Genomic DNA, 27,238 nt, shown 5'->3' with positions numbered 1-27,238 from the left:
CACCCCTATTACTAGTGTTGGGCTGTGCTAGTGGTGGAGCCTCTGTTGCTGGGCCCGTTAAGAAATCATTGCCAGCCAGGTTTAGATGGCTTCTGCCAGGTGATCAAGACCTTTTTATTTACAAAAGCTTTTCAAATGTTCAGTTTTTGCTGCCTTTGCCATTATGGGTTTATTATTTTTTATTATTTAAGAGTTGGGGCTCAGGCCTTCCTAGTGGTAATTTTGTGTTGCATCCAGAATCATAAAGGCTAGATTGGAGGTATGGGAAAAGTAAGAGTGAGAGACATCTTTTGTCTCACTGGCCAGTGCATCTACATGCAAATGCGTTAATATCATTTGCCCCTATATTGGGCCCTAACACTGAAAGCAGATGCAAGTGGGCTCCCATGTGCAAAGTTGTTTATTGCATTAAATCCCATCTGGGATTACAGCTGAGAATTCCCATTAGGATTGTCAATTTGTCAACATTTCATCCTGGCCAAATTGTGAGATTGGTGATTCCATTATTTCCCCACAGCTGAAGGGGACACGCTGCTTATACTCCAAGGCATTCTGTCTACGTTTTTAAAGTGCTTCCCATCATAGAGGAAGGCACTCTGCACAAAAGAAGACTTTCACTTTGCAGTCTTGAACTTTCACTGTTGGAAAAGGCATTCTGCTCTTTCAAAAGCACCATCTGAACACAGTAAAGGTGGCAACTATAATCCTCGTGCTCTTTAACTTTCCATTGGTCAAAAATGAAGTTTCCAAGAACTGTGATAATATTTTCCAGGTTCAACTCACATAACATAATTGGGGCCACAGCACAGGGAGAGAGGAATTAAGCATTTTTCCTGTGCAGGTCCCCTGAGGGAAATTACACCCCCCATCCCCCACCAGTTGTTAGAAGCAGGGGAAGGGAGGGCAAGTACCCACAACATACCTGTCTTTTCTCCCTCCATACCTAATAGTACCTTGGGGGGGGGGCAATTTCTATCAAAGAAGTAGTGCAATGCAGGGGAAAGTATAACACATGCAGGGCTGCTATAAGCCTAAGAACACTGCTGGGAATTCTGATCGTGGATCTTCCATGTCATGTTAGCCCTCAGCAGAATGTTTGTATTCACTTTTTTTTTTTTTTTTTTGCTTCTGACTCAAAAAGAATCACCCAGGAATTTTGCATTTCATTCCATGTTTTTTATATATTTATATAAAAAAACAAAGGAAAGGAAAAGAAAATGAGAAAATCCCCAGAAAAAGGAGGGAATGGAAATCAATTTGACACAAAAAGGGGGTGGTGGGGCAGGATAGAACAGAGTCCCCACCCCAAAAATCAATTTCCACCCCTCAATCCAGTCATTCCCTACCCACCCCCCCAAGCTGCCCCCATCTGAAAGAAGTTCAGAAGCGTATGTTGCAGGGGACACACCTCCATCCATCTGTCCTGTGCCCCCCACCCAACCCTCCCTCTCCCACTAAAGTTGCAATTTCTTTATTCGATTTCCTTTTTAAAAACAAAAACATCTCAACTTCTTTCAAGTCTCTTTCCAGAAAAAGCATCCTGGAAATAATCTGTGTTCATTTCCCATATTTTTTCAAATACAGTTTTCTGCAGGGTGGCCATAATGCTGGCCAGTGATTTAAGGCCGTTCAGTGGGTGCAGGACTGGAGGATAAGACGAACAGTCTTGTCTTCAGAGGCAAAAGTCAGCATCTGGGTCCTTTGAAGGGGAACAAGTGGGAGACAGCCCCAATCCCTGCATCCTCACCTGGTTCGAGATGCCCCCACCCTCCCATCCCTACTCCCACCTCCCAAACTGTGCTCTGCTCCTAATACTTTCCCTGACTTATCCCTCCACTCATCCTCCTCCATTTTTCTCTGACGTTACTCCCAGCAGTGCTTCTTCTAGGCCTCATTTCTCAACCACCTCTTTCCTCAAGAATCCTTTCTCCCCTCCCCTCCCCATCCCACGAGGAGCACCTCAGCATTAACAAAAGTCCCATTGAATTAGGATGTCCCATGTCTCCCCACCTTCACTCCTCAAGCAATATGTCTGGTAATTCATTTTCTTGGATTTTGGGAGTACCTGCCTGAGGGATAAAGCCAAAATGGGACCGATGGGTATCACAACTAAGGGTGAACCCAGCAAGTTCAGGACTCCCAGATTCTTTAAACTTCAGGCCCCATTCATCTGTTCAGATGAAAAAAGAGCCAGGAGTTCCAACCCCCACATTTCCCTTTTTCTTTAATAAATAGATAAATAAACAAGCCAACCACTGCAACCCAGAACTGGAGTCCTCTCTCTCCCACTCACTCTACCCAGTGTACCCCTCTTCTCTCAGAGACGGCAACACTTCCTCCCACACCCCCTTTTTCGAGGCTTGACTCCCTTCTTAGAGACACTAGAACAACCAGGCCTTTTTCTGAGCCATAGGGCTATTTGTCCTCTTTCTGTCAATGACCCAAAGCACAGACAACTTGTCCACTGGAATAAACCCAGAGGTACGAGACAGCAACTCTGGGAAGGGTGAGCTTTCCATACATGATCTGGTATTGTCTCACAAGAACAGTGCAAACAGTTCTATGATGTGACATGGCAAGGAGGAAGCAATGTGCAGTGTGATCTGAATGTGTGAGAATAAACGGGTGGCGGGAGCATAGTGGCACATATGCCATGCAACAGTAGGGTTTTTGCTTTCCATTTTAGCAGGGCATGTGCCATATTGACATCATTGCATATGATTCTCCTGTGGTTACCCTACCCTTTCTGCAGCCCTGGATGCTCTCCACTGTCTGCCTTGCATGTTGATGTCTCTGCCTTCTCCCACTCTTCAGGGAATGCGTTAGGATTTCTTGGTGGCTTCCTCCTCCCCCACACCCCACCCGCATCTTCCTGCTTGCATTGTTCCAGGGTGACATGGTCTGCAGGGCCTTGGATTGGTTGCTGCCATGGCAACTGAGGTGGGGTTTCCAAGGCTCCCTGGTTACAGCTTCTGACCGACAAGGAGCCAAGTCAAGGCTAGCTCCATGGCATTCCCTTAAACAGCTGTGTCTACTGCCTCCTTTCCTCTCCCGCCCCTCTAGCCTTCCTGTCCCTGTGGGGCCCCCCTCAACTTAGCCTCAGACTCTGAGACCGTGTGGAATTTATTTAATTGATGGAATGAATAACTGAATGGGAGAGTTAATCTTCTACAGAAGCAGATTCCATCATCAGAGCCCTGCTTCCATCAACACCCTCCAGCTGTAAAGCCAAATCAGCCCTGCTGAGCATGAAGTGGTTTTGCTCCAGTGAGTGGGATGGCTTTGGCTTCACTCTGGGAGATCCAAATACAAAAATCTGGTCTCTTTTCAGTGATGCCAGACACACCTTTAGAGCTGCTAGATCAAACACTTTGAAATAATGGACACAGAAGTTTCTGGTGTTGGTTCTATGGAGTTTTGCAGTGTCTGACTGAAGCAACTGGATAGAGTTTGTGGGCTATAAAAAGAGGAAAACTCCATGATGCACAGGATATTTTGTACCCTTTCTAAGCACTGGCTGGAACACTACTGGGGACCAGTTACTGTCATCGTATAGCTTTGGATTTACCCCAGGGGAGCTGAGACCAGAATCCAGCTCTGATCTCATTGTAGTTAATGAGTGGTTTTGGATATTTCGCCCTGGGATAACTGAAGCGCTCATAGTCTATTGTGACACCAAGTACTCTGGGGAACCATGGCCAAAATTGCAGGGGAAGCAGAACGACCCATCTTTTGGCATCTTGTGTGATATATAAATAAGAAAGAAATGAAACTCAAATTCAGTTTGGCACAGGCAGATGCCTTCTAGCCAACCCTTGGCACTCCTCACATCACACAATAAGGCTCTCTGGGCAGTTCAGGCTCTGTCCTCCAGCAGGGAATGTGGGTGATCAAGCCCTTCTTGAGGTCCTTGTTGAGTACAAAGCAAACTATGGGGTTGACAGCAGCTTGGGCAAAGCTCATCCAAACAGCTGTGGAGAGGTAGCGGTGGGGGATGCTACAGGCTTTGACAAATACCCTCCAGTAGCAGGCCACAATGTAGGGTGACCAGAGAACCAAAAAGAGCAAAGTGATGACGTAGAACATCCTGCCTAGCCTCTTCTCAGCCTTGAATTCTTCCATGCCCAGCAAGCGCCGGTTGGCAGCATGAGCATTCTGCCGGATGCCCAACAAGGTAGGAGGCATGGGGCCACGGCCAAAGCCAGCAATCCAGTTGGCTGCAGCTTGCCCAGTGGCTCCCGGCCCATGGAACGTCCAGTTTTGGCTGATAGCTGGGACCATCTGGACAGGCTTCATCTTGCGATGGCGGTACTCAAAGAGAAGGAGCTTGATGTAAACCACGTGGGTTGCAAAGATCAGCACAGCTAGCATGAGCATGAAGCCCAGGGTGTCATTGGCTTTGAAGTAGCGGTGCTCAAAGATGCACTGGTCCTCCTCACGGATGAACTTGTAGGTCCCAACATCGAAGACGGGTGGGAAGGCCATGGCCACGGACAAAGTCCACACCATGCATATGACAGCCACGCATGTCCAGAAGGTCATGCGTTTAGCATAGAAGCGGTGATGGGCCACAGCCATGTAGCGTGTGACACTGATGCAGAAGAGGAGGAAGGCAGCATGGAAACAGAAGAGGACAGCCATGAAAGCCACAATCTTGCAGCTCAACACACTGTAAGTCCAAGCAGAGCCGTGGCGGATTGAGACGAGGACAAAGGGGAAGCAGACAGCTGAGCGGATCACATCAGCCAGGCACAGGTCCAGCAGGAAGTAGTAGGGTGCTTTGTGGAGGCCACGCTCTTTCAAGACCAGCAGCGAGAGGGACAGGTTCCCTGCCAGACTCACACAGATGATGAGGCCCAAGAGCAGCAGCTTGGCATAGGTGGAGGCTGCGTGGGGCGCTGAGCCATGGGCTTCTTCAGTCTCGTTGGCACTGGCCATCTTTAGGTGGGGAAAGGAAAGGGGGGAAGTGGCTCAGCGGCGACGTGCCCGGTGATGGCCCATGACCCCAGTGCTAAAGGGGGGCATTGTCTGTGGGGAAAAGGTTGGAGGAAAGGGGAGTAAGGAAGCATTAGTTCATGGTAGTAACACAAACTTTTTTCCCTTTCCCTTTTTTTCTTTTTAAATACTATGTTCTATATGAGGTCCCAAACCTGTCCCAAATTCTCTGAAATAACTACAGGTGTTTTGAAATTCAAAGGAGAGATTCCCTTGCCCCGCCTCCTGGAAGGAAAGGACAAACATCTATGACTGACACAAGGATTTTTGTCGGGCTAAGTGGAGGGATGTCTACACAAACTAGAGAGCCAGGTGAACTCTAGAACACCCCCTGTGGTGGATTTGAGGGCTCATGTTGAATTGTTACAGTAAGCAGCTTACTGGTCTGCCTGCTTGGTTATGTATATTATGTTCTTGTCCTCCCCTCCCTTTGAGGAGCTTATCATACATGAGCTTCCTCTTTATTGTTACAACACTCCTATGAGGTAGATGAAACAATACTCATTTCCTAACTAGCTGGTTCCTGACAATGTGCCATCGCTCAATCTGGAGAAACACATCATCTTAGACAAGAAATAATTAATCCTTTTCCTTTTCCTACTTCACTGAGCCAGCTTTGGACATGTCAGGGATAGCACCCAATTTGATGGTCTTGGGACAAGTCCCTGTCTTCCCAGTCTCCATCTATAAGTTGAGAAGAATTGTGTCTTAACTCACAAGGCTCTTTTGTGAATAATTAAGATAAGAACTATGGCAACTGTTTGCATAGTAATACTGTTATATCAGCTGAAGTTGGTTTGACTGTAGTTAGCACCCTCTAGGGAAGTGATGGGGAACCTGTGCCCCTCCATCTGTAGCTAGTCCCAACTCCCATCCTCCTTGACCACTGGAGCTGATGGGAGTTGGAGAGTCTCAAGTCCCATCCACCAGTCTAGAGTGAAATGGCCAACTATTCCAAAGAGCCAAATAGTCCTCAAAACACATAGCTGAGGCTCCCTCAAAAGATTGTAACCTTTCCCTCCTTGTAGGTTTTTAAGAGGTTGGATGGTCATCTGTCATGGATACTTTAGTTGAGATTCCTGCATTGCAGGGGGTTGGACTAGATGACCCCTGGGACCCTTCCAACTCCACAATTCTACAATTCATTAAACACACCCAGTGTCAATCAGTCAGTCAAATATTTTTTAATATTGACCCAAAGTCATGGTCACTTCAATGTTCTCTATGGGCTGGTGGTGATGCAAAATGAAAAGCCTGGGACAAAGGGGGGGGGGAGAGAAATTGCCACCAGTTCTAGCAGGTCCACACACATAGGCCATATCAAGAGGAGACCTGTGTAATTGGGATCCCTAACAGAATTCCCAGGATTCTTTGGAAGAAGCCATGACAGTTAAACTGATATGAAAAAATACACAGATTTGGAAAACTTTGCTTAATTTTGACACAGGCCAAGGGAGAGATTGTTTCTACAAAGCTGCTTGGTACATTTTGAGTCACATACAACAGTCAGAGAGTCATAGAAGGAAAGTGCTCTAAGAATGATCTCATGTTTATTGCACTTGCCTGGGAGAGAGTAATCTTTCTAAATTTAGCACTGCAAGTTAAATTTTTATATATATAAATAGTTGATGAGTTTACAGTTTGTGGATGAAGACAATTTCAGCTCAAAATGACAAAGCAATTTTGTTAGTCAATAGTAACTACACTCTCAGTGCACCTAAGAATTTTGCTACCTTGTTATCCTACCCAATAAGGTCTTTCACCAGAAGAAGCTCATTTTACAAAGCTAGCAATCCTATGTATACTTAGTGAAATCAGTAAGCAGATTTTGTAGATGTTGAATTTTACACACACACACACACACACACACACACACACACACAAATATCACAGAACTGTAGAGTTGGAAGAGACCATGAGGATCATCTAGTCCAACCCCCTGAAGTGCAGAAATCTTTCACCCAGCCATGGGCTCGAACCCTTGTTCTTGAGATTAAGAGTCTCATGCTCTAGCCACACACACACTTTCTCCTTAGCCACCCTTCCCCTCCACAGCAGGCATCAAGTAAAAACAGGTGGCTGTGTAGTATGTAGTAACTTACCAGAGTAATAACAACAACAACAACAATAATAATAATAACAGCTTGGTAAACCAGTCATGCACTATTTTCCTGCCAAGGGGCCAATATAAATTTAGCATTCCGCTCCTTCCCCAGATGTCTGATCAGATGTGCTTAAAGCACTTGAACCCAGTCCTCTGGGGTTGCCCAGATGAGTAGAGATGTGTAAAGATGCTCTGAGGACTTCCCCTCCACCAACCCAGCTTTTCAGTGGGAATTTTTTTTGGGGGGGGGGACACTGGGGGGAAACTCTTTTAGTTACAGGATGTTTCTGCAACTAGCACAGTTATTTAAACTTAGTGATACAATGAGACTTAGAGATTGTAGAAGAAGAATCTCAGATTTGTGAAAGGGTGAAACCCCTTTACAGTACTGACTATTAGAAAATGGAAGTAAAAAGTAAATATGTAGCTTTCTTATTTCTTAATTTACTTATCCTTAACTTTATTTGTATAAATAAAGAAATTATACATGATTTTTTAATGTGAAATATCCGTATGTTCAGCGTTCTCTTGATATTGTGCTAAATATATTGTGATATTTATATTATTATTTTTGAAAAATATGATAAACACTATTACCTGCCACTTGCTACAGGTCAGCTGTTACCTCAGCAAATGAACAGGTGGAAATCCAACTCTCTCACACACTCATGCAAAAATACCAGGATACAGTCAACAATCATACTAAGGTACAAATAAGCTATCTCTACACAGCAGACGTAGACTGGTTTCACTGTTGTTTCCTCTCCTTAGTGAACCATGGAAAGTGTGGTTCTGTGGGAGAATGTTCAAGCACTTTTACTAAACTGCAACAAAGTTCTGATACTTAAAACTATTCCGAGGTGCAAAGCCCAGGAGAGCACCTGTGTCTTGAAGGATCCCAGGGAAAGGAGAATGTGATTTCCCTTATCCCTCTTATGCCGTGACAGGCGATACAAATCAGGGTACAGAAGCCCTGTCAGTGAAATGACCTTGCAAAACTTTAGGTGCATGTGTACAACTCACCTGTCACCTTGCCCCAAATCTACTCCCTATATGACATCCCTCCACATGTGCTTGGGCGGATGAGGGGTCTGGGCCTGCTCCAATTGCCATGGCCATCAGAAATTGGATTTAGTGGTGATGAGCCCCTGCACAGAGAGGTTTGTCAGTCCCCATCCCTGCTTATTTTTAGACACCTACTTTAGACAACTACATTCTTAAATGGGCTTGAATAGCATGCTTGCACTTTTCTGAAATTATGACACTTCCATGTTTCATTCATATTATTTCTCATATGCTTTCATAGAAATTGAAGGCGACCTTTAGTTTTGTTTTCCTTTATTTTGATCCTACAAATTGTCTAGAGAAAATTCAATTTTTAGAATTGCTCCTGCTTTAAGGGTGTGTGTACACAGCAGTATCTCCAAATCTGGGCGAGTTTTGTACAGCTATTAACCAAATGAAAAACATCAAAGCCAGCAGACCAGAAAGGGATACCTGCCGAAGTCTTCAAAGTGGGCGAAATTGAACTTACACAACAACTTCACAAGCTCATCGGAAAAATCTGGGAGAGAGAGGAGATCCCAGCAGATTTTAGGGATGCCAAAATTATCAATCTCTTTTAAAAAAGGTGACAGAACAGATTGTGGAAACTTTCAAGGCATCTCTTTATTAGCTGCGGCCAGCAAAATTCTTGCAAGGATCTTAGCAAACCATCTCCTAACAATATCCAAGACTACCCTTCCTGAATCCCAAAATGCTTTTTGACCTTCCAGAGTGATAGTGGACATGATTTTCACTGCTCAACTTCAATAAAAATGCAGAGGACAAAACCAACCCCCTGTATATGGTGTTTATTGACCTGACTAAGGCCTTTGACACAGTAAATTGTAATGCCCTGTGGATTTTGCTTCTGAAAATTGGCTGCCCAGATAAATTTGTGAATATCATTCGGCTCCTCCATGATAATATTACAGCAACAATCGCAGATAACGTAAGCAGAAGCTTACGAAAAGCTCAACATCCCAAAAAACCCACAGTGCTGCACCAACAGGCAGAAAACAACCCCTCTGTAGTGCCACAAATCCAACTCAATGGTGTAACGCTGGAAAGTGTTGATCCCTTCTCCTACCTGGGCAGTTATCTTTCCACAAGGGCCTTGCCTGAGCTCTGCGAGTGCAGCTTTCTCCTGATTGAATTGCAGGTGTTTAAGGACCGGGACATTCACAGGGAAACAAAAATGCTTGTTTACAATGCTAGTGTACTACCAACCTTACTGTATGCTTGTGAAACATGGACCACTGATAAACTCCTCAAAAGATTCCATCAATGGTATCTCAATTTTATTTTGCAAATCACTTGGGAAGACAAGCGAACTAATGACAGTATACTGGAAGAAGCAAAGATCACCAGTGCCGAAGCAATTATTGTTCAACATCAACTTCATTGGACTGGTCATGTTGTGCGGATGCCTGATTATCATCTTCCAAAGCAACTACTCTATTCTGAATTTAAAAATGGAAAGCATAATGTTGGTGGTCAACAAAAGGGGTTTAATGACTCTCTCAAGGCAAAGCTAAAAAAATATAGCGTAAAGACCGACAACTGGGAAACACTGGCCTGTAAGTGCTCCAGTTGGAGAACAGCCTTCACCAAAGGTGTCATGGACTTTGAAGACACTCAAACTCGGGATGAAAAGAGAAACATGCTAAGAGGAAGGCACGTTTGGCAAATCCTCACCATGATCAACTCCCACTCGGAAACCTATGTCCCCACTGTGGAAGGATGTGTGGATCCAGAATTGGTCTCCACAGCCACTTACGGACTCACTGTTAAGACCATGCATGTACACTTCTGAAGAAGTGTGCATGCACACGAAAGCTCATACCAAGAACTAACTTAGTTGGTCTTTAAGGTGCTACTGGAAGGAATTTTTTTGTTTTGACTATGGCAGACCAACACGGCTACCTATCTGTAACTGTTAAGACCATGTTCATGGAAGACAATCTTACTCAGCTACAAGTGATCGCCAAAGATTAAGACGACACACAGCAGTTTAAAGTGGATTTGATGCATCCCTGATCTGCATAGCAGTCAACACTAAACCCCAACCCCATTTAATTCTGATTTCCCCTATCTGCAGATAATGTTCTATGGAAAGGAATTCCAACATAAAATTGCATGTTGCCTAAGACTGGATACACTGGGTTTATAGGTTTGGTGATGTTTTGCTGGTGCCATCTATCACCACAGCCCTCATCACCTGAGCGCAAAATAGTCATTTTGTTTTCATCAGCATAAATGAAAGGATGCGGTGTGCCTAGCTCAAGCCATTGTTGACGAAGGCAAACTCACCATAATTTGTTTTTATTTAAAAAACAGCTGTTTTGTTGCAGAACTGCCTTTGCACAAAACAGCTGTATTAAAAATAAAATGGCCTTTGCAGGTACAAGAGGAAGAAGAGGAAAGAGGAAAGAAATAGAAAAACACTGTATTTAAATCCTTCTCCCCAAAATCAGTCTTCCCATCCTGACTTGACCATGTGTGGAATGTACTTTTATCATCATCATCATCACTTTTAATTTGTATACCGTCTTTCTATTTTTCTATACCCAAGGCGGTTTACAAGCTGAAGAAACACAGAATGTAGGCCTTATAACAATCTAATCCAATACAAAAATGTGATAATAAAACATAACTTTAAAATAAGCAGCTTACATAAAATAAAGTAATATTCAACAATCCACTGAAATAGTATAGAATAATCTTAAATATCAGCATATAAAAATTAAACAGAAATCCACTCTTAACAATTATAATAAATAATTTCTAAACTATAATCAATAAAACAATGGAAAGTCACAGTACATAAAATAATACAATACAAATTGAGAAGCAGAGACTGGAGGGTGGGACAAGGCAGGCTTTTCTCTGAGCTGCCCCACAACTTTTTGTGTTTGGAGATCAGAGGCACCTGTGCCCCCCACCTGCCCGGCCATTGTTTGCCCTACAGAGGCATTCCTTCTAAGGCTGTTGACTCTGGTAAAAAATTTAAAAAAACAAACCATTTCAAAAGCAGTTGTTTAAAATAGGCTATTTTGCCCACTGTGGAAAATGCTTAAAACTTTGGTGGACATTTGTTATTGTGCTAATCCATGGACAAAACTATTTTTTTTTTAAAAAAAGGAAATACCTGGGCATGTGCCTATGATGCACCTCAGGTTTCTGGAACTTCTGGAGGTCAGGGAAGTAGTAATTGGGGAGAGGGGTCAACAATGCATAGAATGAATGCATCCCCCTAGTGCAGGCAGGAAATATCAAGACTGATTTAAACTGGAAGTGGTCATGTGTGGATGAAAGTGCCCAAAAGCTCACATGGAAAAATCATTTCTGTGCAACCCATGTACACTACTAACACCCAAGTGTGTACACAACCTACAAACCCCCAGTGCCATACAATGGCATGCACCCCGTTATATCCTTGAATTACTAACACAACAGTCCCATCCATACGTGGATGTAAACCCAATTTTACTCAGTAAACCTATAAAGGTTCAAGCTGCAGCACAGATTAGAATAGAGCCAGGGGACCTCTTCCTCACCTGGGGCAAAGATGGAGGACTTCCTGTTTAGAAAATAGAAGACTGTCAGGCAGACTGGCACACTGGCATACCCATCTGCTCATATCTAGTACTTTGACTGACAAAACTGACTTAGGATCCTAACTAGGCATCCATAAATGGAAGAGTTATGCCTAGGGACTGGTGAGATTCAGTGGAGGAACCTGACAGCAGAAGGAGAGTGTGCTTCATCTCATACTGCTTCACAAGATCCCTCAATCCCACCCAGAGCAGATTTTTGAAGGGCACAAGAGGGGAATCTGTGGAAGTCACATTCCTCTCACTATCCCTGGTGGGAACAGAATTGCTCTAGCGTCTTGTGAAAACCGAGTTAGGCCCCAAGCCCGTGTGTTTTCCAAATGCCATAAATGTGGCTTTGGGGCAATAATACAAACAAACTACCAGCCCAGTAAAGAGAAAAAGAGAAAAACGTTTCTACTCACGGAAGTGGGAAATCTATGATAGGGCTGTGCCACTTCAGACTATAAGTGGGGACTGGCATGACGGAATGTTCTTCCATACAACATGGATGCTTTAGTTGAGGATTGCAGGGTTGGACTAGAAGACTCTCAGGGTCCCTTCCAACTAGGGCTGAGAAATGCCTGGTTTTTATCCCCAGTTAAGCATCGCGATAAACTGATACAGTCAAACGTCGGTTCCTGAATGGTTCCGTTTTCAAACGTTTTAGCTCCCAAACGTCGAAAACCCAGAAGTAAATGCTCCAGGTTTTCAATGTTTTTTGGAAGCTGAACGTCTGATGCAGCTTCCGTTTGAGTGCAGGAAGCTCTTGAAACCAGGCGGAAGCCGAGCCTTGGTTGTCAAACGTTTCAGAAGCTGAACAGTCTTCCGGAACGGATTACATCCAACAACCGAAGTTTGACTGTATATCATAACTATATACAGTGGTACCTCGGGTTACATACGCTTCAGGTTACATACGCTTCAAGTTACAGACTCCGCTAACCCAGAAATAGTACCTCGGGTTAAGAACTTTGCTTCAGGATGAGAACAGAAATCGTGCTCCAGCAGCGCGGCAGCAGCAGGAGGCCCCATTAGCTAAAGTGGTGCTTCAGGTTAAGTACAGTTTCAGGTTAAGAATGGACCTCCGGAACGAATTAAGTACTTAACCTGAGGTACCACTATAGAGGCAAATGGGGGTAATGTCTTGGCAACTGCTACTACTTAGCAGTCTAAAACTGATACATTTTTACTTACCTTTAATATATTGTTGCAACTGTTATTATCCAGTACAGAGGAACAGGGGTGGCAGGAATTATGAGAGAAGCGACAACAGGCTTCACGGTTTTAACCACATCACAGTTTTTTACATAGCACACATACACATCATGATTTGGAATATATCACCATGTCAAATATTATGAATCCATTACCATGATGTAGACTTTGAGCTGATTTTGTACAATGTCTTGATACGTCGCCCAGCCCTACTTCCGACTCTACAATTCTAGGATTCTATTAAAAGAGGGAAAATGTTGACACAGGAAATGGCTCTTGCCTCTTCCCTGACATGCTGGGGAATTGTTTTTCTGTGGAAGAACATGACATCACATGTTCCCCACCTATAGTCAGAAGTTGCATAATCCAGATACAGGCTTACCATCACCATGAGAACTAGATCAGAACCTGTCCCTTAGCTACAGACAGGTGTGGTGGAGTGAAATTGCCCTCCTCCCTCCAGCCTTGCTCCAACTGGGCTCAGTGGGTGCACAGCATTGGCTCCCTTGGTGCCTCTGTTGCACCCCAAGCTCAGCGATGGGGGCGCAGGAAGGGCAGCTCCAATCCCCTATCAGGTACAGGACCCATTTAAGTGAAATCATGTATATTGGAAACATCACTGAAAAAGCCTGCAAATACTCCATTCCGCCCCTGCCCCACCTTGCCCCTTTTTGTAATGTTTTGGAGTCACGTCCGGGTTCGGTGCAATGCACGTGAGCATGGTTACACACCTATGAGATGCGCCTAAAACAGTCGCTGCCTCTACTGCCTTTAACTGGTCCCCTTCATATATGCCCTAGGGGCCAAACCACATGTGACACCTTTTTAAAAAAGCAAATAGTATCAACTGGAAGGAATGGTTAATGGGATCAGATGGAAAAATATAATGCTCCCCACAAACATGTGTTCCTGAGAAAAGTCCCTCTTCCAAAGCTGGTATTTGCTTTGTTGGGAATCCCTTGCCGCCACCCTAAGTACATATTAACTTTAAAAGATGAATTCTGTTTGAGACCAGCAAAGGAAGAAAAGGGTTTAAATTTCCCCCTTCTCTGGCCCATTAATTATCAGCCCCTCCCAGTTGGTTCTATCTGCATATTTTTAAATTAAAAAATCCAGGGACATTAGATGCAAAGGACATATTTCATGTCAAATGTAGTTTGTGTACCAGGATTGGTTTCTGCACAAAATGCCAGAGCACAGACTTTCCTTCCAAAACTGCCTGCCCAGATAGTAAATGTTGCTATGCATTTTGAGTCACAGCCATTATATAAGTAAAATATGAGATATTAAACATTAGCAAACTGTTAATAGATGTTTTACTAATATGTAACCCTCCAGCTCAGGAAAAACCATAGAGCAGCTTTCAGGGATATGTAAAAGTGGGAAGGGGGAGAGGTTCAGGCAGTGATTTTTCCTTGGGGAGAAGAGGGGGGTTACAAGCATGGCCTTATTTCCAATTGAAGTCTGCTCTGCCCAAGGAGGTGAGTACCGTATTTTTCGCCCTATAGGACGCACCGTCCCATAAGGCACACAGAGTTTTTTTGGGGGGGAAATAAAGGAAAAAAAATTTACCCCCCCAGGCATGGGGCTGGGGTGGGGGAAGCCCGAGCTTCCACCGACCCCCGACCCCAGCCCCCAGAACAGGCAACTCTCCGCAAGTCGTGGGAGCCCGGCGCCGGGCTCCCATGCCTTGTGGAGAGCTGTGCGAAGCCTGGGCGTGCTGAGCTCAGCGCGCCCAGGCTTCAGCATGCAGGCAACTCACCGCAAGCTGCGGGAGCCCAGCACCCGGCTCCCGCAACTTGCGGAGAGCTGCGCGAAGCCTGGAGAGCGAGAGGGGTCGGTGCGCACCGACCCCTCTCGCTCTCCAGGCTTCAGCGAAAGCCTGCATTCGCCCCACAGGAGGGGGGAAAGTGCGTCCTATAGGGCGAAAAATACGGTAAATACCAGCAGCTTGATCTGGAAGGCTGAGTAGCAGGTGCTGCTGCCGCCAGCTTCATGGCCAGAGTTGGACCACTGGAGAGGGAGTCAAGGTTTGTTGGGGGGAGGAGGAGCAATGGCCTTCCGGTGGTTGTTTTCTGGTAGGGCTCCTGACAGCTGCCTGACATGCAGAAATATACTGGTGAAACATTTCCTGGCTCACAAAGGGGGAAAGCTTCAGCTGCTACATTTCTGCAGATTTAAGGGCACAAGAGTTCTGCCACGAAAAGAAGTAGTAATATTAAAAGAAGCAGGGATGCTCTGGGGACACCTGGTGCTGCAGTATTGCTGAAGATGGGCAGCCATGGTCCTTTATCAGAAATATGGTGTGAGACTAGAGGAAGTATAACATACATGGAGGATAGGCATGGAGTAAGTCTTGTTTTAAAAACAAAAGCAAAAATTAGAAACAAGCATTAACAATAAAATATGGTGAGGCAGCCACTTGGGACTTGGGGCAGATCTAGTGTGCTTCTGCCTTATCTTCAGTGAAGAGAGAAAAGCAGGTCACAACACAGAGAGCCAATATATCCAAACCAAGCCAGTGAAAGGAGGAGCAGCAGCAGCACTTTGGCTATTTCCTCCATTGTCCGTCTAATGCCTGTTTTTTTATCAAGGTCACAAAATTGGCCTGTCCGTGGTTGAAATGATAAGACGGAGCAGAGAGAGCCTGTGAGAGAAGGGGGGCTTCCTGCTTCCTCTTCCTACCCTTCCTCTTCTAAGCTCACCTGCCGAGTGCCTGAGGGCCCTGTTCCTGCCTCTCTCCACCTGGCCCAGGCGGGGCCTGGTGGGCCTCATCAGGACTGTGGCTGCTGCCCAGCAAGGACTGGAGTATTTTGGGAGAAGTTTTGTTGGAAGTTTTTGCTGTTGTTACTGATATTAACTGATACTACTGATATTAACTTTTTGTATCTTTATTTTTATGTGGAAATTCTTCAGTTTGGTTATGTAGTTTTTAATGTGTTTTATTTATTTTTATGACTAGCTAAAGGTAAAGGGACCCCTGACCATTAGGTCCAGTCATGACCGACTCTGGGGTTGCGGTGCTCATCTCGCTTTATTGGCCGAGGGAGCCGGCGTACGGCTTCCAGGTCACGTGGCCAGCATGACTTTTATGACTACTTTGCTTTTTTATGACTGCTTTATTTGTAAATTATGTAAATCTTTTCATATTGCAAGGCACCTTGAGCATTGCTTTAACTGTGGAAAGATGGCATAGAAATAAAATGATGATGATGATAAGCTGAGGGTCTGGTGTAGAATCATAGAATTGTAGGGCTGGAACGGACCACCAGGATCATCCAGTCCAACCCCTTGCAATGCAGGAATCATTTGCCCATCATGGGGCATGAACCCACAGCCCTAAATCTAATGCTCTACCAACTGAGCTGTCCCAGAGAATCCACCAGCACCATGCCCAACAGCCACTTGTCCTGGCAGTCAGTCTGCCTCCGGTGGTAGTGGGGGCTGGGAAGAGTAGTAAGAAAGTGCTAGAGGGCAGAGAAGCTGTCAGGAACGGGGGTTGGAGTAGTGTGGGCTGCATTTGCCTGCTTCTGTAAAGTTGCTGTGAGTGTCCTTATCACTTAGGAACATTGGCTTCCCCCTGACACACAGAAATGCCACATCTGCATACCCTGGAGCATTCAGTCCCATAGTCAGATACGCCTTTGGGGGAATAGCCATAGCTCAGTTGTAGAGCACATGCATTATGCTTGGCATCTCCCGGCTGGGCTGAGAGAGGCTCTTGCCTGAAACCCTGGAGAGCTGCTGCCAGTCAGTGTAGACAATAATGGACTAGATGAGTCACGGATTTGACTTGGTATCAGGCGGCTGCCCTGTTCCTACTCTGATGAAGTCTTCTTAAATTGTAAGATGCTTGTCAAGTATCTGCCTTTCCAGTGAGAAAAACACACACACCATAACATTTAATTGGTCCCCTGAGTGTTTCTGGGGCACATTTTGAACTCCCACCAGAAAAAGTGAATTGGAACCATTCTTGTTGTTGGCATCAGTCTGTATTGAGACACAATGGAGTGTGCCTCTAGGGGTGAAGTCAAGGCACTGTGTTGGCAGCACCAAAGTGACCTGTCCAGGGGGCAAGCCTGGGCAGTGTGTAGGGAGGTCCTGGGCAGCCAAGGCAAGACCTCCTTCTCAGCCTTGCTGATGTGGTCCAAAGGAAAGGAAAGGAAAGCGTTTGGCAGCAGCCTGGCTGCAAAAGTTGTTGGAAGGAGGCAGAGGTGCCAAGTTGTGCCTAGCATTGGGGGGGGGGGGCTCATCTCGCGTGTCACACACACAATGACAACCTCACACGTGTGACTCTTGCATTGGGGGGAGGCCTGGCACACTGCTGGGCTCTTGGCTCCTTGGCCTCACTGCAGCTGGCCCTGCAGAGGAAGTGAGCTCGGCAAAGAAGGTGGAGGCAGGATGCGACTCACAGTCCCCACTCACCTGGCTCCTGAGGCTGGATCAGGAGGTGCAGCAGAGGTGGGGACCCATTGGGAGACCCGTTGCTAGGAAGGAGGCTTTGTGGGCCTCCCATTGCCCTGGTGAAAAGCCCCTGGGATGCTCCAGACCATCCTGGCCACTCCATCATGAGAATGGCACTGGGCAAGCAGCAGAGGCACTGATGTGGGTCTTCCCTACAGGGGATGGGCATCACTTAGGGAATAAGGTGGTGCAGCCGGACCAGAGGCTGCCTGTTGTATCAGGAGGAGGCCAAGCATGGAGCGCACCTCTGCACTCAGCCTCCTCTGACCCCTTAAGATTGGGTGGGCTCAGCCCCATCCCAACAGACATGGGGGGGGGGCTGAAGACACCTCAACCCTATAGAGTTGGCACCTATGGAAGGAGATGTACAAGGCACCATCCAAGCATCTTATCAACTCCAGATTTGTGTAGGGTTCACTCCTTAGCCTTTTCTTCTCCCAAAGCTATCTCACAAGGCAGCATGGGTTTAGGACCAGAGTTTTTCTACTCCTAGGTGGGCTCCTTTCCTGGGTGGACAAGCCCCATCTGTCTCCCCTTCCCTCTACAGAATGTGCAGAATCACTCATTTGCATGATCCACCAGAGCTTGTCTTCTCATACAGGGGGACGTTCCTGACTCACTGAGGGTTTGAGACCATTGGCTACCCTCACCTGGTTTAACCAGAACCAAAGAGTTTCTGGGATTTAACCAGAACCAAAGAGTTTCTGCCACATGCTGACAGCTTCAAGGAGCCATAGGTGAGAGCTGAGTGCAGGGTGGAGACCAATGGTGTATAAACTACCCCAGGAGGAGCATGATGTGGCCCCCACCAGAGGTACTACCCCTCCCCTAACACCCCTGGCTCCATTCACTTCTAAAGAAAAAAATAGATTGTGTAGGGAAAGATAGTGAGGTGACTCAGCTGTTGCTATCCTGGGCAGTGGGGAAACCTTTTCCCACCTGTCTACGGTGATGCTACTCTGCCTCAACTACAGGCAATATTCAGGAAGTGGTACTGCTTTTGAAGGGGAAAGGGAGGTGGGGAAACTCCAGCTCAGTCTGGGAGAAGTCTTTTCTTACTTCCCCAGGAGATGTGGCTGGTGCCTTCATTATATATCTTTAGGTGCCAGGCAAAAATGTTCCTCTTTAACCAGGCCTTTGGCTGATTGACATCCAACACACTTTTAAAACGTGGGGGGGGGGGGTTTATTGGGGTTATTTTTCTTTTTTCTTTTGTGTTTTTCTTTTGTGTTTTTATGTTGTAACCACCCTGAGACCTGCAGGTATAGGGCGGTATACAAATGTAACAACAACAACAACAACAACAACAACAAGAAAATTCCCTCCCTCAGCAACAGCCCTCAGGTCAAGTTACCCCTGCTACTAAGCAAGATAGCTCGGCAAAGGCTTTCTAGATCTTAACAGTAGGTCTGGGTAGCCCATTGCTCCAGCCGTCTGCAGAGCACTCAGCCCAGCCAGTCTGTGTTAAGCCTGTCCATTTTTGTTCATGTTGAAAGGTTTTTCTTCCATGTAATGAAAGATACACACGCACATACCAGCTCTCAATATAATACATTGCAATGAGTAATAATACTGTGTGTGCCCCCACCACATGAATAAGCACAACAGGTGAAGCAAACCTCCAGCTCTCCAATACAATTGTGGTCCTCTACAAATCCCATGCCATTTGCCATGCTTGCTGGTGCTGATGGGAGATGTAGTTAAGCAACATCTGAAGGGATAAAAGTTCCCCACACCTGACGTACAATGTATTTATGCAATTTTACATACATAAATTTATGAAAATTGTCACTCTGTCAATTCAAAAATTTACGCACATGTTGCACCACAATGAAGTACAGTATGTCGACAAACTGGAATGTGTGCAGAGGACAGCAAGTAAGATAATCAAGAGCCAGGAAACCAGGTTGTATGAGAAACGGTTGAGTTTGCTGGATACGTTTAGCCTGGACAAGAGGAGACTTAGATATGATAGCCATCTTCCAATAGCTCAAGGGCTGCCACATGGAAGATGGAACAAGCTGGTTTTCTCCTGCTCTGGAGGGTAGGATTTGAACCAATGGCTTCAAGTTACACGAAAGGAGATTCCAGCTAAACATCAGGAAGGGAAAGAGTGGTTCTGCAGTGGGACTGACTCCCTTGGAAGGTGAGGTACCATCCTTAATTGGAGGTTTTCAAGCAGAGGTTAGAGGGCCGTCGGTTATGGATCATAGAATTGCAGAATTGAAAGGGACCCCAAGTTTCATCTAGTCCAACCCCCTGCAATGCAGGAATCTCAGCTAAAGCATCTGTGACAGATGGCCATCCCACCTCTGCTTAAAACCCTCCAAGGAAGGAGAGTCCACCACCTCCCGAGGGAGTCCAGTAGAGATTCCTGTCCTGCAGGGGGTTGGACTAGATGACCCTTGGGGGCCCCTCCAACTCTACAATTCCAGATTCTATGATTCAGCAGAACATACACAAACTCACACACATGTACTTTCTAAACAAATATACACCCAGAAACACACAATGTGTATGTAATGTATACTTGGAAACAAAGCATGTGGGTTATCTTGTGCGCATCCACTGTGGGCTTACACACTCCTGCTTGTAATAGTTGTGAGCACACACAATTTCCACATATGCACGCACAAATACATACACGTGTCAATGGTGCTTCTCTCTCCCTCCCCCTCACCTGGCCTACAAACCCTAGCAGTGAATGTTCATATGAATAAATTGATTTTACATGCTTTGTATCCAACTTGTGGCCCAGAGGGATCAAAAAGATATTCTCCACATGTGACAAAGGCCTCTTTCTCTGTCTCCACTTGGGTCATTCCAACTAAATTCAAGCTGTTGGGTGGTGGGGACCAACTCCATTTCATATGAACACTTTGTTAAAAAGCAGACCACTGGCCCCTCTTGCCAAGTGCCGCCTGCTCTGACTGGCACTCTTTTTCAGACCTGCTGCCTTAGATCCTTTTAAGGGAAATGTCAAGGATCTCACAATCTTTGATATGAATTACATGGGCTTTATGTCAGAGGGGAGATAGATAGTTCTGGCTTGTGGTAAAGGCTTCATTAAACTGCTGCTCAGTAACTCACTTTACATGAGGGCTACTGAGGGCTATGAAGTGCGCCAGGGACCCTCCTCCTGTAGCCACAGCAACCACTGTCTTCACACCTCTCCTGCCCGTAGGCTGGCTCTGGGGAGCCGAGCAGTTGAAGGGCCTGGATTTTAGGCCAGTTGCTGATCCTTAGGCTATATGCCTCCCCTTTAGCTTCCTGATTTTATATGCCAGAATTTCAGCAGTATATCTGAGGACTCCCTCTACACAGATGACACCATCAGCCTGAGGCCTGTCAAAGAAGGTGGGGCCAGTGTCAAGCCAAGCAAAGGCTGCTCCAAGACTGACACCTGCTGCTTATTGTGGGAATTGTGAAGGGAGTTCCTCTCCAACACTGGTAAGTAGCACATCCTGACACACTCATAGTACAATCAACATGCACAGCAGATATGCTTGGGGACATACACATACACACTGTCATGAACACACACATTTTGACAACACGCATGATAGCTCACTGAGTCATACACACAACCACAGAGAACCTGACAAGCCCACAACTGCACGCCTGTAAAAACTTACAGATAAGAATAAGGGAAGGGTCTCACGGCCATCTGTTTCTTAGCACAATGCACTTATATCTTGCCAGACACACAAATTATTTCAGTGATGTTCATTATCTGATTGACCTGTGCATACCACTGTCCAATTTAATTGGAAGATATATCACTTTATTGAGAAAACACAGTCACATTTACAGTCATGGGATGGTGGCGGGGGGGGGGGGGGCAAGCAGGAAACAAAGAGTCTTGTGTCATCTAACTCACTAACGTAGTTAGTCCATAGGGTTTATGAGTAAATAAAGAGAAAATAATGGGAAATTAATTATGAATAAGTATACTTATAGACCTAAGCACACACTATCCACGGAATCACATCCATTCACAAAAATATCAAGATCCCGCTATGGTCATGCACATCTGTGTGATTTGACACAGATACCTGTATTCAGTCAGGCCCAGACAATGCACAAACACATCCTCAAACTCAGATGCTGGCAGGCAAGCATGCACAAAGACTGAACTCCTAAACCTATTTAGTAGAGGGCAAGTCCCATTGCAGTCAGTGGTATTTCTGAATAAACAGTCTTAATAAAGACTGCACAATACAGCCATTCAACACCACAGAAAATTATCGCCAAGCCTGCCTCTGTTATATTAGAACTCTCATACACACATTCATTCACACACACAGTGACAAACTAGCACTTCCAGTGAAACACACTTGCTACACACAATCCAATGAATACTCATTCAGGTAATATATCACATTAAAACACATATGGATATTCTGTCACCAATTTTCCACACGCATGTGTACTGACTCATTATTATTAAAATTAAGTCAACAGTGGGATTAGACACCTTTTAGTTTTCAGAAATTTGAACTGATTCACTCTAGGAAATCACACCAATTGACTCCAGTGAGTTACTATAGCCTTACAATTGATTTACTAAGATTTTACACAAAAGTGTAAAACAAAAATCCTATCATTATTTCAGTTGCTAAACTTTTGATTCATACCTGGCTCACTGCTTACTTTCAAAAGGAAGAGTGGCAGGGATAGTAAGCACCCCTGACGTCAGTGAAATAACATTTCATTTATATCACCTTCAGCCAGGGTAACTTTATTGTCTCAAGTAATGTCCTCCTAATTTACTAGTAACAATATCTACCTTGCAAACATACCCATTAAAGTTACTAGATCATTTTATTTTATTTTTAGTCTTTGAGGCCTAAATAAGTAACTTGTATAAAGGTTTGCTGTCTGATTTTGCTGTCAAGGTGTCTGTTTATGCATTCACACAAGCACAATTACTGGGATTAGTAAATTGGCTCCAACAGAAATTCAAACCATTCACAACATATTTTCACCTGACCAGCACTAGCACAAAGTTGAATGCAAACAAACCAGACCCATAACCTCAAATGCCATAACCTCTGATTTTATATCTGGCTTCTACTTGGGTGAGAGGAAATATGGTTCTTTTTGTCTAAAAGTCAATTCTATTTTACATTAAGTGACAGGGATTTAGAAACAAATGGTTCCAACTGAAATACTTCTGATTTACAATTAGTTTACTACTAATTTACACCAAGGTACCTGCTGTAGGGGGAGGAGAAAAGGAAGTGAGCCCCACATCAAAGTTTTTCTCCAGATTTGGGAATAATGTACTTTTTATTTACAGAACAGTCCACCGAAATGAACTAAGAGTTGCCCCTTAACTGCTTGTCAAACTGAGAGAAGGCCTGGTGAGTTGGAACAAAGAGACCCATAATCTCTGCCCATAATCTGCTCCATATTTTTGTATCTCATTGGATACAAACTCGATGCAAATTTCAGTGGTGAAAATTAGTATTAAAAAGCTGGTGCTGTGTTGGAGGCTGGGTTGTTACAAAAGTGGTCTCCCTTGACAGAAAGGGTCAACCCTCTCATATATGAATGCTCCCTGAATAACAAATGGGGGGGGGGTTGCTTGAGCATTACGTCTGCTAAAGATTTTTCTCCACCTCTTTGCCTATCTTCAAAGAGCTCCATATAAGCAGGGGGGGGGAGCTACCATGGAAGGAGGGGGTTCAGGAGCAACAGGGCGGAGCAGACAAAAGGAACAAACAGGCAAGGAGAAGGTGGGGTGCCTGTAGCTCTTGCAAAATGGAAATAAGACTCCCACACCCAGCTTGGTCATGAGCACATGGGGTGTTAAAAGCACCCTCCCTCCACCTCCACACACACACACACACACACACAGAGGCAGAAATGAAACAGGTGGTGGCTCCATCTGAAAAGCAAGAGTCAAATTCAGAAGCGGCAGAGGTGGGGGGAGAGGGAGAGTAGGGGGCTTGCCATGGTGACTAACAGGCAGCCAGATGAATGAGATCAGCAGGGTATATGTGTTTGTATCTGGATGGATGGAGAGTTAAGCAGACAAAGCAATGCCAGGGAAGAGGGACTGGACTTGGGGGGGGGGGCACAGATCCCAGCCCTACATCACCCGTGGGAAGCATGCGGGTGCTGGTGGCGGGCCTGCTCACCTGGCTCCTCTGGTCTGAGAAATCAGCGGGGAGAGGACACCTCAAGCAGCTGGCGGGGCGACGCGTCCCAATCCGCCTCCCCGTCCGGGTTGCTCAGGGCTCACGCCCTATCCGGCGAGGCGGGCTGGGGATGCCGGAGCTGTTGCCTTGGCGACAGGGCCAGTCCTGCTTCCTCCTGCCAGGCAGGGATGGGGATGGCGAGGCTGTCATCGCGAAGGGGTGGCCCCCTCCCGCTCGCTCTCTTCCGGCAGGCCCGGATCCTGGCCCCGCTATTGTCCTCTGGAGTCAGCCCGGGAAGGGAGATCGGAGCCTCGGCCGCTGCTCGCCGTGGGGTGGAGGCTTAGCAGAAGGGCAGCAGCGGCAGCCCTCGCTGGGGAGGCGGCTTGGCGGAGACGGAAGGAGGCATCCGGCTGGATGGATCCCGGTTTGCCAGGTCTGGACCAAGGTTACTTCATCTCCCCCCGCCGCCCCCCGGAAATCCCCGCCGCTCTCCAGTCAATCAGGCTGCCAGCTCTCCCTCCCCCCAGACCCCCCCCCCCCCGATCAGTCCATTTCCACCCCGAAAGGCAGCAGGCAGCTGGAACGCCGCGAAGAAGAGGAAGAAGAGGAAGAAGAAGAAGAAGAATTATCCGGACGGATCCATTCCGACCGCAGAACTCAGAACCTCGCCAGACTCCTCCCGGAGCGCGGCATCAGGGCAAGCCGAGGCGCTGGATCGCACCACCTCCGCGCCGGCTCTGCCCCGCCAGTCCCGGCGGGTCCCGGCGCTCTGCTCTGCCTCCGTCCATGGCGCGGGCGGGCGGGCGGGCGGGCGGTTCTCCGGCCAGCAGCCGCGCCACTCAAGCCATCTCGCTCCCGTCCGCCGGAAGACGGCTGGGCCCGGGGTCTCCCGGGGAGGCGGGCGGGCGGGCGGCGGGGCGGCGGAAGCGACGCGGGACGAGCCGGCCGGGAGGACAATGGGCAGCAGCGGGAAGCGCGCGCGCGCCCGGCGCCGAGAGGCGGGCGGAGGAGGGAGCGGGCTCGGGGATTTCCGGACGGCTTCGGCCCCGGCAGCGGAGGGAGGGGTTTGGCGGGCGGGGGCTCTTCCCCCCTCACTACATCAGGACCAGCTGATGGGAGAGACCAAGCGCGCCAAGGCCGGGGGGGGGGGCGCGGGAACGGGGTCGGGGTAAGGCAGCGGGCAGCCTCGCCCGGATCGCCGACTTCTCTTCGCAGCCCCCCCTCTTTCCAGGCTGGAGATCATCGGGGGGGGGCGTGGGAGCGGAGCTGCGCGCGCGCGCGCACACGAGCCCCCTTCTCCACGGCCCCCCCGTGACCCGGGACACTTGGACTGCGCACCTTCGTGAAAACTTCTGCAATTAAGATCTTCAAATGACACGGCGCCAGGCCGAGCTCACACGAGCGACACGGGGGTTGTGCATCGGGGGGGGGGGGGTGGCTAGAGAAGCACTTGGCAAAGGAGAAAGGTGGGACTGAGCCGAGCCGCAATCCACTCTGGAGCCCGGCCCCTCGCAAGCCTCATTCCCCCCTTGAGGCAGAGTGAGGCGACTGGGTGTCGGGAAAGTGCAGCCCATCGTTAAGTTATTTAATTTGTTAATAGATAATAGGGGGTGCGGTGAAAGAGGATGGGTGCTTCACATGTGGTGGGATTGCCCTACAGCTGAAAAATGTCCAAACGTGGTTGGTTTTTTTAATTTGGCGAAATTACCAACCAAACCCTCTGTTTAGATCTTATTCTAGCACTCCATTGGAAGTGGTAATAATAATGGAATTCAATGCACACAGGTACCAAGATCCAAACGCTCCTAGTCACTTATCCAAACACAAGAATTAGTACACCAGATAGAAATATCCAAACAGCCAGACTTGTCTGTAGTACAGTAAACAAACAAGCAGCCTTAACTAAGCCTTTATTTTTGTGTTTTGCTGGTCTGCAGCAGCTGTTTCACCAGAAACCATGGTGGGAGAGAGGGGGATCTACCTGACAAATAAGAAAGCATTCCTTCCTTTTTGCCTTTTGCAAGGTTTCAACAGGATTTCCTAGATGGTTGGTTGGTTAGTTGGAGTGGGATTTTGCCATTTTGGGGTCAGAATTCTGTGTTTGGGAATGCATTTGAAATTTCCCCATAGGAACCACTAGAAATCATTGCCCCGTTATGCGAATGCTCACCTAACAAACAATTTCCTGAGAATTCAGAGTTTGGATAGCAGGACCTGAGTATATAGAGAATTATTAGTGATGTTACTGGCTACAGCTAGACATTGGAAGGAGGGGTTTTGTGTCCACAAAGGAGGGATAGTACAAAACATTTGGGACATAGTGTAATTTGAACCCTTGACTCAACATACACAAGTTATTGAGGGTAAAGCAAAATGGGATAATTTTGATGTTACATGGTTTCCATTCATTAATTATATTACTAAATCTCTTAGTCCCCCTAGGCCACCAGCATCCCAAGCAGCAATGTGGTTACTTCCAATAATGAGAATTAACAACAGTAGATCTCTTTCCATTTATTGACAATTTGTTTTATACAGCCAACATGTTCTTTTCATATTTGTTATGGTTTTATATGTACATTTGTACATGTACCTCTCTAAAAAAAAATTCAAATATTATATAGTATTTTGACTGCATCAGGTGCCGAAATAATTCAGCTGGCCTTGGGTATTATGCACTTTAGCCATGGGTGTGTAATGGCGGGGAGCCGTTTGCTGACCTGCCTCAGGCAGTGAGATGTCTTTGGCTGATCCTGCTAGGAATTTTTTTATTTAATAAATGTATATACCACTGTTCAATATAAAATATTCTCTAGTTTACTAACAAGAATAAGACAGTTAAGGTAAAATGCATTACTACTGTAACATTATGAATAAAATGGGAAGCACTGAATAAAATCTCTCTCAGATTTTAGTAAGATTAACAGAAATGATCTTTACCTGGTGTGCAAAGGACAACAAAGCCTCTATAACATCAGGAATAGCAGAGTTAATAAGAGGATCCAGGTACTACCATGTTGAATTGTCAGAAAGAATAATTAGTGTCCAATTTCTGGGGAACAACAGTGAAAGACAGCTATTGCGTTTATAGTGTGGGTTTTCCAGAAACCTTTAGCTGACTACTGTGGGAAAGCGGAAGCTGGAGAGGCCTATGTTCTGACCCAGAAGGGCTTGCTCTGTCTAGATAAGCCAGAGATACTGCACTTCAGTTGACTGGCCCAGATTTAGTTCATTACCAGAACCAGACACGAGTTCAGCACTTAAACTGTGCCACTGGGAATTTTGGGAGGAAGCAGGTGGCATCAGTCAGGGAGCAGGATTTGGTCTAAAGAGCTGCTGTTTGCTAATGGCCTATTGCAAAGTAAGAAAATATGCTGGGCTGCAAAGAACCAGGAGACCATAACAGGTGTCTTCTGTACAATAAAATTGAAGGACCTCCACTCTGATTATACAGCTCTCACCCTAAAATTCTCCTATACTTGCAGCTTTTTCTTGAAAACAGATCAAACAAAAAATCTCACTAAAATGCTAGTTTTAAGATTTCTTCTTTAGTCTCAGTTGGAGTGGATGAAGCCTCTTTCAGAGTGAAATGACAGGTGCCAAAACATGCTATTTGAAAGCCACAGGGACTGACTTGGAAGTTCAAGTTCTACATCATATAAAACTGATAAAAG

The 27,238-nt window shown here is 46.2% G+C and overlaps 1 protein-coding gene across 2 annotated transcripts; it reads right to left on the bottom strand.

Moving 5' to 3' along the window:
* Positions 1-1,154: 1,154 nt before the first annotated feature.
* Positions 1,155-23,859, bottom strand: GPR173 (G protein-coupled receptor 173). Of its 2 annotated transcripts, XM_083719541.1 has the most exons (3): positions 8,836-9,066; positions 8,123-8,717; positions 1,155-5,028 (listed from the first exon to the last, which is right to left on the bottom strand). In XM_083719541.1, the coding sequence occupies exon 3, from the start codon at positions 4,936-4,938 to the stop codon at positions 3,826-3,828; it is 1,113 nt and encodes a 370-aa protein (XP_083575667.1). In that variant the 5' UTR covers positions 4,939-5,028; positions 8,123-8,717; positions 8,836-9,066; the 3' UTR covers positions 1,155-3,825. The 2 variants fall into 2 exon arrangements, with proteins under 2 accessions (XP_083575667.1, XP_083575666.1); XM_083719540.1 differs by lacking the exons at positions 8,123-8,717; positions 8,836-9,066 and adding an exon at positions 23,565-23,859.
* Between the last annotated feature and the right edge of the window lie 3,379 nt (positions 23,860-27,238).

The sequence above is a fragment of the Podarcis gaigeae genome (assembly GCF_964106915.1).
Source record: "Podarcis gaigeae genome assembly, chromosome: 17".
Lineage (NCBI taxonomy): Eukaryota > Metazoa > Chordata > Lepidosauria > Squamata > Lacertidae > Podarcis > Podarcis gaigeae.
The sequence above is the reverse complement of the archived record's forward strand: the minus strand, read 5'-3'. Positions and strand labels throughout refer to the sequence as shown.

Coding starts and splice junctions, on each gene's coding strand:
- GPR173 (XM_083719540.1), bottom strand. CDS start 4,938: ATGGCCAGTGCCAACGAGACTGAAGAAGCCCATGGCTCAGCGCCCCAC.